The following is a 15726-nucleotide window of genomic DNA, read 5'->3' on the forward strand; positions in this document are numbered from 1 at the left end:
GATCGCGCGGTGTGCGAACCACGGCACCACCAACTCCCCCCTGCAATATTTGTGCTGGAGGTGTGAGGCACATCCAAACGGTTCGTATTTGCCTGAGCGAAAAAAACCAGACCTGATGAGTGATTTTCAAATCCATAAATAGATACATCTCAATCAATAAACACACCGCAGCTAGGAAAATAAGTATTAAATAATGTATCATTTCGAACAACAACACGTGGCCGTGTTAATAAATGACGGTCGTGTGACATAATGAGCATTGATCATCCGATAGTGATGAATGAAGATGGGATCGTAATAGCGACGCCTCGCGTCGACGGGCATCACCAGCGGCGGTTAGTATCTGTATCTGGCGTGGACCTCGTCTATGTTAACTCGGCCCAAAATTCGAAGTAGCTGGCGCTGCGCGTGTTTTAAAGCGGAACTGGGGACAAAAAAGCATCACGGTGCACGCTTGGTGTCGCAATCGCTTGGTGTCGCAATGGGTGTTCGCTCACAGCCCCCAACACACTGTTAAGTGAGGGGCTTTGCGTGCGTGCGTGCGTGTGTATAAGCGGTGGCGCACTGGTTAGCGTTCAGATAATTTCGAATATTTGGCCGCTGTGAATGTCCACATGTGGCCAGGTCGCTTCTGATAAAGAAGTGAAGAGCTCAGTAGGCTTTACCTGGTAAAATTAATGTAGTTGTTTGATTTGTATTTTTTGTGTGATTTGCTTACATTTCCTGTCGTGCTTTTGTATTGTTTGTTTGTTGTAACTTTCTGACCTGCCCCTAATGGACATCTGTGACAAAGAGCTTCATAGCTCATTGGATTCCTCCAGTTATGGATGAATATTCTGATCCTGACTCTGCACGATGAACCCCGGCCACTTGAGTTCGGCCCTCGGCCGCAGCTGACATTGGTAGCGAGTGTCATGGGCTCCTCCCTCCCCTTGTCCCCATTTACCTCATGGTTACTGCATCGATGGCTAGCCACGCGAAAAAAGATGGTCACGGTAGCGTTCAGATGCGCTTATGCGGCTGTCTGGAACGCTCTTCCTTCCGATATTAGGAAGCACTTTTAAATCTAGATTGAAAACGAATTTCTTTATAACTACTTTTTTGTGTTTAGTTTGTTGTCCATCCCCCTACACCTCCGATTAGCGTGGTTGGCTACGTATTGTGTGAAAGAAGTTCAACATACTTACACACATGCAATCACTAGATTCCTAGAAGCTCTTCCTCCTCCCTGTTCCTGCTCAAAGTCACCCCCCCCCCCCCCAAATTTGAGAACCAAACTCGGTTTAAATTCCATCCGCGTGGTGGCCCCTAATCTCTGGAATAACCGAGCGACAAATGTTTTGGATCAAAACCTTTACCATCCTGGTCCTACTTCAAATCTCTTTGGGACCTCAGATTGTCTTTCAAGTGTTGGGAAATATGATCGCTCTGCTTCGCAGACTTTAAGTTAAAATATATTTTTGGACACGATGTGTTCTACTAGCCTTGTATTTTTCTGTGCTAGTTGATACCCCATGTTGAGGCACGACCTTGCAATTTAGAACTTGTGCTCACATAAACCCCACCTAGGCCTCAGTGTGGAGAAACTACCCGCACGACTGACATGGCATTGGAAAGTCTCCATCCAGCAGTGGGTTGACATAGTGCTCTGAACAATAAACGTTTTTATGTATAGGTGAACATGTGTGCATGATTATGCATGTGTTTACGTGTGCCAGTGTTTAACAAAGTGCTGTAAGCAACGGAATATCGTATAGTGGGTTCGCATAAGCCCTGCAGCCACTAGAGATACTGCAATGCGACGCAACTTTAAACAACATTTGTATTCATTGGAATTGTGGCCCTACAATTTATAGAATCACAAATTGGTCAGGGGGGGTGGGGGCAGGAGAGGGGGGATGATCGGCGATAAACCTGTGAGCATCATGGACATGTATTATTGTAAACAAAGATGGAAGTATTTATTACAGTGAAGAGAACGTTTCTGTGCATGGTGGCGGGCTAGTACATTACTGAACTGTGTGTGCAACACGCGAGCCTTAACCCGAGCGTGTTTATCACAATCACGTCACAGACGGGCGCGCGCTCTCCACGCGTCAACAACAACAACAACGGCAGCTTTAAAACACCGCCTGATTGCCACAACATCATTCCCGTGCCATCTTCTTCATGCTGGGGATGGATGGGTTTTTTTTTTTTTAGCACCCAATTTTCAGCTAGGAAACATTTGATCCGATTCGGGCCATTTGTTCCACAGACTCGCTTCGTCTACGCGGGCTGTGAATGAGAACGGCGGAGGTGCCCCGATAATTACACTGCGGGTTTTGTATTTGGTTTTTTTGCGCGTGTGTGCGCGTGTGTGCGTGCGGAGTAGGAATATCGGCCGGTCTCGCTTCAGCGTGAAGCTTATTATTTACCCAAACCCATTACGAAGCTACGTGCTCACTCTTAAGTTGTTCTTTGACAATTCGCCAAAAGGGACAACGCGAAGCAGACCGAAAATAAGTTTGCCTTAAGTTTGTGCGCGCGGCAGCACAGCCAGGAAGGAAAGCGCGGCGGCGCAGACGGCCACACGCGCAAAGTGGTCCCGGCAAGAGACGAAAGACGGTGGCACACGCCGTTGTTCATTTCGTCCATTGCTCTCTGGGCAAGGGTTGGTAGAGCTCACGGAGATTTGTAAAGCTCCAAAATCCACGACGATAGGAGCAGCGATTTGGTTCGCAGAGCCGCCCCCCCCCCCCCCCCCCCTGTGTTGAATTGTGTCAGCTCCTGATTTGTGTTGGGACTTCTCTGGGCTCTTGCAGCTCTTCCCACGCATTCATTTACCCAATGAGGAATTGGCAAAGCAGCCCAAGTTTCACCCTCCTGAAAAAAAGTCTCACGAGTTAGCCGTGGGTTTTCTCAGTAAAGGACTTTCATGATACTAGCCGGGTGGTGCTGGTGGTTGATGCACGTGGCCTGTGATGCAGCACTGTGGAGGTGAGGGTTTGTGGATCGCACAAATGTTGTCTCGAGGCTATTAACTATTTTCCTTTTTTTACCAGATAAAGCCCACTGAGCTATACAGCTCTTTTTAGAGGCAACCTGGCCACAAATGATAGCTCACCAAAGTGGCTTATCACGTGGACATTTATAGCAGCCAAATTCTCTAAACGCATGCTTCTAAATGTGGAGGGGAAAACTAGAGGACCTGGAGACAAATCCACATGAACACAGGAAGAATATGCAAACTCCAAATATTAAGGTGTCAGGGTAGGGATCGAACCCACGACCTCCTGCATACCAGGCGAGGTAGTTAACATCTCGCCACCTTGGCGCCATTCTACCATCTACATGACTCGTTTAGATTTTTTTTTTTATTCTGTTGAAGTATATATATATAACAATTGCTAATGAGACACTTGGGAGCACAAACAAACCTCTGGCTTAAATTGTATTCTATCGCGAGCAGAATAATTGGAAATTCTGAATAATAATTATTGCTGAAGGAAAGTAATCATAGGAAAATAAAGTGCAATATTTTGAAATTCATTGCTGGGAGTTTGTTGTAAGCAATGTGAAATAAATACAAATGACACTTTAAGATGTGTTTTTCTCCAAGCTTCATTCCTTTTGTGCTGTAAGTGTCGCACATTGAGAATGAGCATCCACTCTGAACCCGCAGAGAAAGAGGTGCATTGCCATTCTCTTAGAAATCCGCATGTGGAAGAAGCTTTCATAGAACTCCTGAAATACTGCACCTTCCAATGACCTTTGTTTTCCACGTAACAAGGGGTGCACTACCCCACCCACACTCCTTGGTACATATAAATATTCCGTCGTATGGCAATCACACTGATGCTTTTCTAATTCTTAGAGCTGGAATTAAGCCAAATTAAGTGGAAAACTTAATTCCTTTTTCGTGCCAAAATTGGTGACTAAGCTCAGATCATTAGTTCAATCACCAAAGTCTAAATAAGTACGAAAACTTAAGGCTGAGAGACGCCTTCATGAATAACTGAAGGGAATTATTTTGAAGGTTACAGTTTGAGGTGGAGCGTTTTCACGGTGGGTCGCACACTTCACTTGACGATCAGATTCTGATTCCTGGCCATGGCTTACGTCAGAGGTAATCGATATCTTAAATGGTTCTAGTCCCCCCTTCACGAACTCGCCTTGATGTACATGGTGAAGTATGGTTAAACAAACCCCCATGAACAACACTGCAAGGACAGGCCTTCAATTGAATGTTGAAGGGTTGTAAATATTAACAATAATAACAATACAATATTTCTATATTTTTTACAATAATATCATTGTCAAATTATTATTAAGCGCTCGCCTTGCTCCTCCGAGTACGCTCCCATGTTCTCCTTGAATTTATCAAGATGAGCATCAAGGACATGGACTTTGAGGGACATCCTACATCCCATTGTGCCGTAGTTCTTCACCAGAGTCTCAACCAGCTCCACATAGTTTTCGGCCTTGTGGTTGCCCAGGAAGCCACGAACCACTGCGGCAAAGCTGTACCAAGCCGCTTTCTCCTTACTCGTGAGCTTCTTGGGGAATTAATTGCACTCCAGGATCTTCTTTATCTGTGGTCCGACGAAGACACCGGCTTTGACCTTTGCCTCAGACAGCTTCGGGAAGAAGTCTTGAAGGTACTTGAAGGCTGCCGACTCCTTATCTAAAGCTCTGACAAATTGTTTCATACGGCCCAATTTGATGTGCAATGGTGGCATCAGCACCTTTCGGGGGTCCACCAGTGGCTCCCACTTGACGTTGTTCCTCCCCATCAGAAAACTCGGTCCTCTGTGGCCAGTCCCGCCTGTGGTAGTGCGCCTTGGTGTCTAAATCTTTCGTAGTAATTTTGTATTAATTAGTATAAATGCATGCTAATTTTGATTCTTATGTTGTTTTTTTCTGCCTTTATGTAAATGAAAGGACACAAATAATTTGTCCGTCTTCGCATTTAAAATAGGTCAATTTCAAAATATCACTGTCCTGGTCACAAAAGCAAAGTTTATGGGGAATAATAGCCGTTTTCTGTACTTTTGAGGCATAAGCAATTAGGAAGTAACACGTACTGCCCAGGAAAAAAAATTGTTACACAGTGTTATTAACCACGTACAAATTAACAGCGTTTTTAGGATTTCAATAAGCTCACTTTTTTAAAGATTTTTAGTTGTTTGCATTTCTCGTGCAGTTGCCTCTGTCAGTTGCCCCGGGATTCTGTTTTCATCCCACAGGGATTGTTCTGGTTAAAATAATAACAACAACAACAAAAGATGATTATTTTACTAGGAAAGCTTAATTGAATATCAAGATACTTCTTCTGGAGGGCCTTTAATTATTATTAATGGTTTGCTTCAATGAGCAATTGGAATACAATGCAAATCGGATTTGTCTAGAATCTCAACGTAACCTCATCTCAATATGCTGTACAAAATAATACTGGGAAAGGGAGGGTGTTGAAACAAATGATAAGTCGAAGCCCTTTGTCAATCTACAGTCATATGCATCATCCCCACACCATATGAGAAGTGGGGGTTGTTTGACCATACTTCGCTACGATGGTCAGTGCGGGTTGGTGAAGGTGTGGGGAGGAGCCAGGACTAGTTCAGATATCATTGGCTACTGATGTTAGCCGTGGCATGGAAATTAACTCGAGTTATCGCGCTGACCACTGAGCCACCGCTTCACCCTGGCACATGAATACACTCACCAACCCACCCACTCACCTACCCACTCATCCACTCACCCACTCACCAACCCACCCACTCACTTACCCACTCATCCACTCACCCACTCACCAAACCACCAACCCACCCACTCGCCTACCCACTCATCCACTCACCCACTCACCAACCCACCCACTCACTTACCCACTCATCCACTCACACACTCACCAAACCACCAACCCACCCACTCACCTACCCACTCATCCACTCACCCACTCACCAACCCACCCACTCACTTACCCACTCATCCACTCACACACTCACCAAACCACCAACCCACCCACTCGCCTACCCACTCATCCACTCACTCACTCACTCACCCACTCACCAACCCACCCACTCACCCACTCACTCACGCACCCATGGCCTTCAAATGTATATTTGAGTCAGTGCAATGTTGCATGGTCCATGATCTGGTTTTTGTAGCCAAAGTCGGACACAGGAGATACGATTTAATTTGCCACGTGTGTATTTGATGTCCACTGCATCTTCCATGCTTTGTGGTGATACAGTTAAGTGCTCCTCAATGTATGTATGTTGAACTTCTTTTGCACCATGCATAGCCAACTGTGCTCATTGGAGATGTGGGGGAAGGACAACAAACTAAACACTAAAATCAGTTCCAAAGATTTAAAAGTGCATAGCTCCGATGGTTTCCTAATATCGGCAGGATGAGAGTTCCAGACGGCCGCAGAAGCGCATCTGAAAGCGAGAAATGCAGTGACCGTCTTTGTTCGACGATGAGCTAAAAGCCGACGCGAGGATGACCTTCTGTAGATGACCCTTCTGTGGAAGGTGGAATCCGTGCAGTCTGGCGGTGTGGTCGAAAGAATGAATGACCGTGTGCGCGAGACCGAGCGAGAACGTTAACTGTGAAGGTCACACGACATCACCACACCGTGGGCCTTGTTCTTACCACTCTGGGGCCGTGTGCTCCCCAACTCCCAGATCCTGACACAGGAGGACTGGAACGTGGTCCTGTACCACGGCATGGCCTCCTCGTCTCCCTGGGCCGCGCTCTACTTCATTGCGCTCATGACCTTTGGAAACTACGTCCTCTTCAACCTCCTGGTGGCCATCCTGGTGGAGGGATTCCAGGCGGAGGTAATTCGCTCCAAACAATGCGCCTCCACTCCAGACGCGTTCGCGGTCAAAATATCTGCCGGCTCAACAACCCGCGGAAATACCGGTCATGACACGTTCTCACGCTAGTTGACAAAAGCATAAGATGTATTTATTTATCTTTTTACTGAGCTACCCTTTAGTTCTCAAGAGCTCCCCCCCCCCCGCTCGCCCATTTTCCCCTCTTCCACGAGCGACTCCGTTGCCCGCAAAGACCGCCGCATGCGGCTCACCTCTTGCCGTGACAGCGTGAGCGGTGAGCGTCGCACGGCATCGTTGTCACAAGGAGCGCTCATGCCGAGAGGGCGCGTATGCAGCCACTCGGCGTGAAATGGATTGATGAAATTCGAGATTGCTCCTGCCATTGTAGAGGTCGGCGCAAATCAATGCTTCCTTCGAAGGTTTGTAAACTTCTTGTCGCGCGCGCGATCGATGGATAACCGTGGTTCCGTGCGCCCCTGCCAACCTCCGCCGCTCCCCTCCCCGCTGAGTCTGCCGCGCGTGGATGCCTCCGTGGCTCTCGAGCGTGAGTTTGCTGAGTTCACATCCCGGCCAAGGTTAATTCGCCCACGGCATCGTTGTCATCATTGTCATCGTGGTCTTCGCCTCCATTGTTGTTGTTGATGTAAATATCATTGTCAGGAGGAGCATCAGGAGTGGAACATCGTAGCATCGTCATCAGCAGAAGTGGTGTTAGCATCGTCATGATCATCTGCAATTTGTTTCATCGTCTTCATTGTGGTCTTTATTAACGGCAACTGTAGAAACAAGTTTTATTATCAGCAGCAGCAGCAGCAGCATCATAATCATTGTCATCATACTTCTTTTTCAGATTACTCTAATACTGTAGATCATCATCGTCAACATGTTCATCGTCGACAGCAGCAACAGCACGATAGCACGATTAGCATCATCACTGGTTGGTAATTGGTGCAGGGAATCCAAGCGTACGTGCTGTTGTATTAAAGTGACTAGGCCCTGATTAGACCATGCCATATGAATGTAGAATTTATACAATCGGCTGCGAATCATCAGAGAGATGAGCGATGCCTATTTAAGCCCAAGGTCCTTTTTTGACATTGGCTTGGTGCATTGCATTGGCAGTGTTTTGTATTCCTTTAAAGCAAAATACAGAGTGGTAAAAAAGATGGACCCGATTTTAAATCGCTATATTTCTGCAACCACGAACCGCACATGAATGAAACTGTTACCACTTGAAAGGGCGGGGCATATAGTTTCAAATGATTACCAATAGATGCGTCTCCCAACGCACAAACAGCCCCTAACCTCAGTCATTCGCAAGATGGTGACCCAGCAACATAAGGCGTTTTGCGTTCTGAAGTTCAGCAAGACTGAATCCGTAATTGCGGTGCAGCGTGCGTTTCAACAGCGTTTTGGCATTGATCCGCTAATGTCAAAGAGCATTCGTCGTTGGTACCGACAATTTGAGGGAACAGGCTGTTTGTGTAAGGGGAAGAGCACGGGGCGACCACGCACCTCAGAGGGAAACGTGAGAAGAGAGGCGTTTGAGACGAAATCAACTATCGTCTCGATGTTGTCCGTACAGCAGGTGGAGGGCACGTAAAGCATTTATAAAATGGTTAGTAAAACTTGATAACACATTAAACCGTTTGTAACTTTTGTGTAATTGTGACATGTTGCCATCGGGAAATATACTGCTTTGAAATTGCGTCCATCTTTTTAAACAGCCTGTACTTTCTTAATTAAAGTGTGGTGTTGTTAAAATAAGACCAACGCAATACAGTGGAGTCCACTCGAGTACAGAAATAGCGTATTTCTTTTCATGGCATTTGTGTGTGAGCGTGTGTGTGTATATATTGCGGGGAGCGGGAGTGTAGCAGTTAGCACGCTACGCTACAAACTCGACGGACCCGAGTTCGATCTGCGCACGGTCGACACGAGTGATGAATATCTCAACCGGTCCTGGGCCTCCCCTCAGTCGACCAACCCTCATATACGTACCTGGTGTGATGTCTAAACATTTCCACTCGGGAGACAAAGGCAGCTGGGCGTGGTGCTGGCCACCCATCCCCTCGTGTGCTACGCTGGCCTTCATTGGTGCTCGCTGACAGCACCTGCCGCAGACATCTGTTGAGGCTATATGGGGCATCTTTGTCTTATGCCTGTGTGCAGGTTAAATCCGTGTCTGTCTGTGCCCCCTCCACCTCACGTCACGATTTGTGCTCTGTACCAAGCTCCTATTAAAATATAATTAAAATACATATTCAAAAATCTTTACTCTCTCTCATCTCTGAATCACAGGGCGATGCAAACAAGTCTGAGTCTGATGGGGAGCAGTGCTCCCCCTATAACCTGGATGACGGACACGACAAGCTTAAAGAACTCCGCTCCATTGCCGGTGAGGCCCAGCGCAAGCGTGGCTTTGCAGCTGCGTCCATGTGTGTGAGTGGTCTGAGTTTGATTTCGTGGCCGGGCCGTTCTTTCATCGGTGGCGAGTGGGTATCAGAGCTGGCCGTGAGTCGACTCAGCCTTGAAAAAGAGTGCCTTGCGTCTGGTGTGTAAATATCGGCACTGGGGAGACAAAGGCGGCTGGGCATGGTTGTATCAGCTATGCTTGCTCCCTGCCAGCCTCCGATTAAAATGGCTGGCTACATACGGTGAGAAAGAAGTTCAACATACTATATGTGGTCACAGCACTTGCCTCAACACACGACAAACACTGTATGGTAGACCGTTGTGTTTTATTTGTATCTGTGTATATGTTCACATGTGAGCGCGCATGTGCGTGTGTATTTATGTCCCTGTGACTGTGTGTAGATGTGTGAAGTTGCCCACTAACAACACTTGCCCCAACAGTCTGTATGGCTATATGGGGTTCTTTATCTTGGTATATGGGACTGCCCACCCACCACTTGTGTGCCATTCCCACCTTTCGTAGGTGCTCGCTAACAGCACTTGCACCAACAGTCTCTGTTAAGGGGCCGTCCATAAATGACGTCACGCACCTGGGGGTGGGGGTGGTCAAAAATTTGTGACGATGTGTAACGAGGGGTGGGGGGGGGTTTGAGAAATGTGACGTCACATCAAAATTCGCCACTTTTAATAAGTATAGACAACACGTTCTACTTAATTGAATAGACTTTTTAATAAATGTTTTCTCCTACAACATCAGAGTGCAGCGGCACATTAAATACGCACTACAATGACAATAGTTTAAAGTGATTTGAAGCATGTTTTGTTTTGGGGGGGGGGGGCAGAGCTTTGTGACGTCACATTTGTGTGGGGGTCTGACGCCGCGTGACGATGGGGGGGGGGGGGGCAGAGCTTTGTGACGTCACATTTGTGTGGGGGTCTGACGCCGCGTGACGATGGGGGGGGGGGGCAAAAATCGTCCAAAATCGCGTGACGTCATTTATGGACGGCCCCTAAGCCTTGAGGGGAGGGTAGACTTTGTCTTTGTTTTACATTTGTGCATATTCACATGCTTACGCATGTATGTACACACACACACACACGAATGAGCCTGTCCCAATAGCTACGAAGTGCACCTAGCATGGCACGGGTGCCGTAATCCAGCACCTTGTAAGTGGGATTGGTGAATGGCGCACAGATCATTGTGTGTGTTGCGTGACACCTCCATTCTCTGTGCGGCTGACAGGAAGTGTCAGGGACGACTGCAACGCGATTCCTCGGCTGTCTGCGAAATTTATGTCGCGTTCTCTCTCCCCTTTGTGCGCGTGGGGTTTCCCTGGGTACTCCGGAGGGGAATTCCTCCCCCCGACCTGCAAAGAATTCACGAAGCAAAAAACTGAATCCTCAGAACATCCTGACACAAGGACCCCCTTGCAAAATAATCGCGGGACGCAGTGCGGCTACTACGCTGCAGTCACCGCGCTGTGCCCGCCCGCGAGCCTCTTCGCACTGATTGTGCCGGTAGCTGTCCCGATGCCGTGCTCACAATAACAACAACAAAGCCGTCACATCGCTCTTTTTATCTAACAGCAGCGAGCAAACAAAGCTTTCCCCACCCCCGCATAGCCTTCTACACAAACACACACAGAGCCTGTGCCCTCTAGCCTCCACGCAATGATTTCAGCGCGTAGTGGAGGGGGGCACGCAGAGCCGATGGACTGATAGTCGCGGTAAAGCGGGCGAGAGCACATCGCACGGCGCCTGCCCAAGCTCTACCGCAGGCAACAACAAAGACTGGGAGGTCCGCCCATCTGCTGTCAAGGCAGCCTTGAGGAGGGGAAAACAACACAAATATACAGGGGTGGCCCAAAAACGCAGGACACATGGGGTTATATTTATCTTAACAAATCAACGAGGGCGATTTCGTTTATTTTAACGGATGTTCATACTCACTTCCGTCAACATCAACGCTTGCATGGATAAATTTTCGTATTGAATTTGCGGCTTCTTTGTTGTTGAGATTACACGTGCACTCTTTGAACATTCCTCAATTACGTTTCGTCTGGATTCATTCAGAGTGCTTGATCGACGCATGTAATTGTCATCTGACAAGGGAGAAGAAAAAGATATTTATCACGATAACAGATCAAATATTCACGCACAAAAAACGAAAACAAATTATGCTAGTGTTAAAATTAATTGCAGAACCTGATGTGTCCTGAACATTTGGGACAACGTGTATCTTCTGAATTGTGAGCACATGCAGAACGATATGAACAGAACGCCCAACAAAACCCTATTCTGTCAGTCGACAGCTTCCGAGTATGACCCGTGGATTTTACGTTTCAAAAATAGTTTATATTTATCCATTTACGCGCCTTGTTTTAACAAGAGCCAGCTTTTTGGATTTTGGTTTAGAGGGATTTGTTTTGTTTTGTCTGAGACGGATTAGCACATGAAAGTGAGGCCGTCACACGCGGATAAATGGATTATTATATGTTTTGCATGCTTAGATGTCTGCCCAGAGTTGACTCAATGCATTGGCATAACATATGAGGGGATTTCAATCATTCATTCATTGGTATCCAACGTATTCAGTTTTTTTTGTTGTTGCACATGTCCATGCATAAATTTGTCAGAATGTATTTAAACATGTTTATTTTGAAAATTATATTCTAGTCACTGGTCGTCTCAGAAAATGATCACAATTATCTCTTCAGGATCAATGCAATATTTTTCTTTTCAGGAAATCAGCAATTATTATACAATGAAAAGACTGCCCCCCACTCCACCAGAGCAATGTGGAATTTCCACTACAGGGTTAGGGATGTATGGGTTTGAATCCCGTCTGTGATTGAATCAAATTCTCGATAGTGACATTTATAGTGGCAAATATGTATCCAGGGAAGTCTTCACAAGTCTCTAGACACTTTTTTTCAGGAGGTCTCTGAATTGAGATACGTTTTCTTTCTTGGGTGGGAGAAGCCTGGAGGAATAGCTGGGGAAGCCCTCTTTGCACGCAAACACGAGAGGACTCATTCAAGGTCTGCACGGATGCTGCACTATTAACCCCTGGCCACTTCTCCCACCTCCTCTTTTCCGAACATAGATGGACTCGTCCATCTGGCCAACTGCCAAATCGCTGTCCGTGGTCCTGACGTTAGGAAAAACCTCCACTTAAAAAAAAATCTTGCTGAGGATTTCACACCTGATGATGATTGCTTGTGTTGCAGTCGAAACGTCGTGAGAATTTTTATTGTTTTATATGTTTTATTATTGTATTATTTCCCTCTACCGAAAGAACCAAGAATATAAGCTCCAGCGGCGTTTATGAGTTTCAGAAATCTGTGTGCAAACTCTTGCCCTCCCCAAAGCCTTGCATCACAGGCGTGCATCACCATAGTTAGCTAAATGATGGTCTCGGCTCGGTAACTTGTGACATATCGAAGCTGTTGTATAACTAGTTTAGTTTTCACTTAACGTGTAAATCAACCTGGCCCAGTTCAGCCGAAAATAGTCACAACGGGAAGATAAAAGGGTTCCATCTATTGTCGGGTAGAGGGCTAATGAAGACAGCCGGGTGGCTCATAATGGCCTTGCTGGGACCCCAGGTTCGAATCCACCCATGGTTAAACCAGATTCTCAGCTGTAGTCACCAAGTACTGTGCAAAAAACACTCATCATTTTCAGTGATTTTTTTTCATTTTGTTCAACTTCAACTATACGACAACTGTGGAGATACTTTGGCAATTGAAGGGAAGCCAGGAGTACTTCTGCAATGTCAGTGTGATGTTACACTGCTGTGAGTGAGAGTTTTAATGTAAATGTAATTTTCATGACATTTCAGTGGCTAATAATAGTCATATTTGGTTTTATTTATAGCGGTGGTTCATGCAAATTGCATTTCATAATTGCTGAGGAGCCACACAGAAGTGGGAAGGCAGCAGCTGGTGCCAACAATTGCCCAAGCTCTGCAGTCCTGTATATATCAAGATCTTCCCAGACAAACCATGAGTGTTTACAAATGTGGGAGGAAGTTGGCGCACCCAGAGAAACCCCACATGTGTGAGGGGGGGCAACACTATCCCATACAAAACAAGACAGATGATGCCAGTCCAAGCTTTGCTTTAACACTTTCTCCTGACAAGCCACGGCGTGGGAAATGCGGGTTCCAACATTTGTGCGATCCACCAAACCTCACCTCCACAGTGCTGGATTACAGGCGTGCATCGCCACCACTGCCCATTATGGGGGCAACAACAAAGCTGCAACAACAACAACAGTTTTGTTCATTTAAAAAAAATCCGTGATACCATCTGTGCCATCTTCCAGGGCCGTTGCCGGATGTGAAACGAAGCCAGGAAGTTCCGGATGTGACGTTTTTTTTGCCCTTGAGCTGTCGCTCCCGTAAAAGATTTGCGATCGGCAACAGAATAAAACGCGTGAATTAAAAAAATTGTGTCAAAAAAATTACGCTGAGAATTAGTAAAATGTCGTTGATCTCCACGTGAGAGTGAGCGCGCTGTTAATTTGCGTTCATGCATGAAGAAACCTCCACCTCTTTCCAAACATTGTGACATTTTAAAAAGGTTGCATTTTTATTTCCAGGCAGCTGTCACTGACGCAATGATATGTTCTTATATATTTTAATCGTGCCTTTTTCATAATTTCCACCACACCCCCCACCCCCTTTTTCACGGGACACAATTCAGCTGGAGAATTTCATTAATTAACGCTTAAATCTCCATTATCAAAGTGTGGATTTCCCTCATTAACTTTTACAATCAGAATTTCTCCTTTTTTCAAGCGATAAAAAAAAACCTTTTAAAAATTTTCGAGTGCAGCGTTTAAAAAGAACCACCGTGCAAGATGGCCAATGAAAATGAATTCGCACGGTGCTCAACTCTTACCGAAACGCATATTGGGTGCGTGAATGGTTCTGACGCTGGCGCTGTTGTGGGTGGGGTCGACCGTTGTTGAGGTGGCCACGGTGGCGCATTGCTCGGGGTGCCAAACTGGCACCGGTGAATTCAGGTTTCTGCCACCATTGACTTAAACCCGGCTCTCAAGTGATAGTCTCAGCCCGGTCGCCAATGGTTGCAACAAATAGCTTCTCGCATTGAATTAAGTTTTTTCACTCAATTTGGATAAATTTGGTGTTTGACTCTCACGCGTTAATTTCAAAGCGGAGTGTATGCGCACGTGCGATGCGATACCTCTCGTGTGCAGGACACAAAAAAGGATGCTTCTGTTGTGCTGAAAATCTCTTCCACAGCACTGGTACATAGGATGACTGCTCTATGAGACTTCCGAATAGATTCTCCATCGCATCACATGGGGCCCGGTAGCACACTTTGAATACATTGAGGTGGCGAAGAGGCGAACGATATATAAAAGTGGTTGATTTGTGCTTGCACAAAGCCTGTAAGACTCACACCATTGTTATGTTTTTTCTTACGTATGATGGGAAAAATTCAGCGATGTGGAAATGGTCAGGCAGAGGCGGGCATGAAGGTTGTTACCCATTTCCTACTTCCAGTCCTGAGCCAGCGGTGTAAATTCCACATTCGTATGGTGTGGGTGAGTCTATCAATCGTAATAAAATCGCACGTATATTTCAGGACAGCACGAGTAACATGATACATCGAGAGAGTCAAAAGATTCACACCACGAAGGCTTCTAGAGATTCATACCGCTATGGATTTTATGTTCGCCGCAACGGCAATAAACACAGCGATTCGCAAATCCAATCTTGACCCCAAATTGTGACCTGTCATTGAATTCTGGGAAGGGGTCAATCGTTGAAACCTTGCTTTCATCCTTCCGGCAGTCGTCCGGGTTCCAACAAGACCACATTTGTTATCATTTGCTCATTTGCGTATGGCTGGAGACAAAAATCGAAGGACCCCCCCCCCAAGGTAGTCTGCAGGGGCAAGCGCTCTTAGCGAGCACCCAATAAGAGGCAATGTTCACACACCGCACCAGGTACTCATTTGAAGCTGAGTCGACCTAAGGGAGGCCCGGGACCGGTTCAGATATTCTCCACTGATATCTGCGAGCAGGAATCGAACTCGGATCGCCGCGTTCATATCACAGTGCACTTACCACTTGCACTACCGCTCACCCCTATGTGCGAGTGGAAGTACAAAGACAAAGATCCCCCATATAGCCTTAACAGACTGTAGGGGCAAGTGCTGTTAGCGAGTACCTATGAAGGCCGGAACGATACACGAGGGGGTGGGTGGCGAGCACCACGCACGACCGCCTTTGTCTCCCCAGTGGCAATATTTACACACCGCACCAGGTACTCATTTGAAGCTGAGTCGACCTAGGGGAGGCCCAGGACCGGTTCAGATAATCGTCACTGGTGTTGGCCGTGAGCGGGAATCGAACCCGGGTCGCTGGGTTCATAGTGCAGCACGCTAACCGCTACACCACCGCTCCCCACACACACACGCGCACACACACACACATTCTGCACATGCGTATA

At 46.7% G+C, this 15726-nt stretch overlaps 1 protein-coding gene across 2 annotated transcripts in view; it reads left to right on the plus strand.

Moving 5' to 3' along the window:
- The window catches only part of LOC144934781 (voltage-dependent T-type calcium channel subunit alpha-1H-like), a 296378-nt gene that overhangs the window by 226361 nt on the left and 54291 nt on the right, over window positions 1–15726 (plus strand). For both annotated transcript variants that reach the window (XM_078860925.1, XM_078860935.1), the window contains exons 13-14: window positions 6669–6824; window positions 9126–9222. In XM_078860925.1, the coding sequence (XP_078717051.1) occupies window positions 6669–6824; window positions 9126–9222 (253 nt within the window). The remainder of the gene's footprint in view (window positions 1–6668; window positions 6825–9125; window positions 9223–15726) is intronic.

The sequence above is a fragment of the Lampetra fluviatilis genome, chromosome 1 (assembly GCF_964198595.1).
Source record: "Lampetra fluviatilis chromosome 1, kcLamFluv1.1, whole genome shotgun sequence".
Lineage (NCBI taxonomy): Eukaryota > Metazoa > Chordata > Hyperoartia > Petromyzontiformes > Petromyzontidae > Lampetra > Lampetra fluviatilis.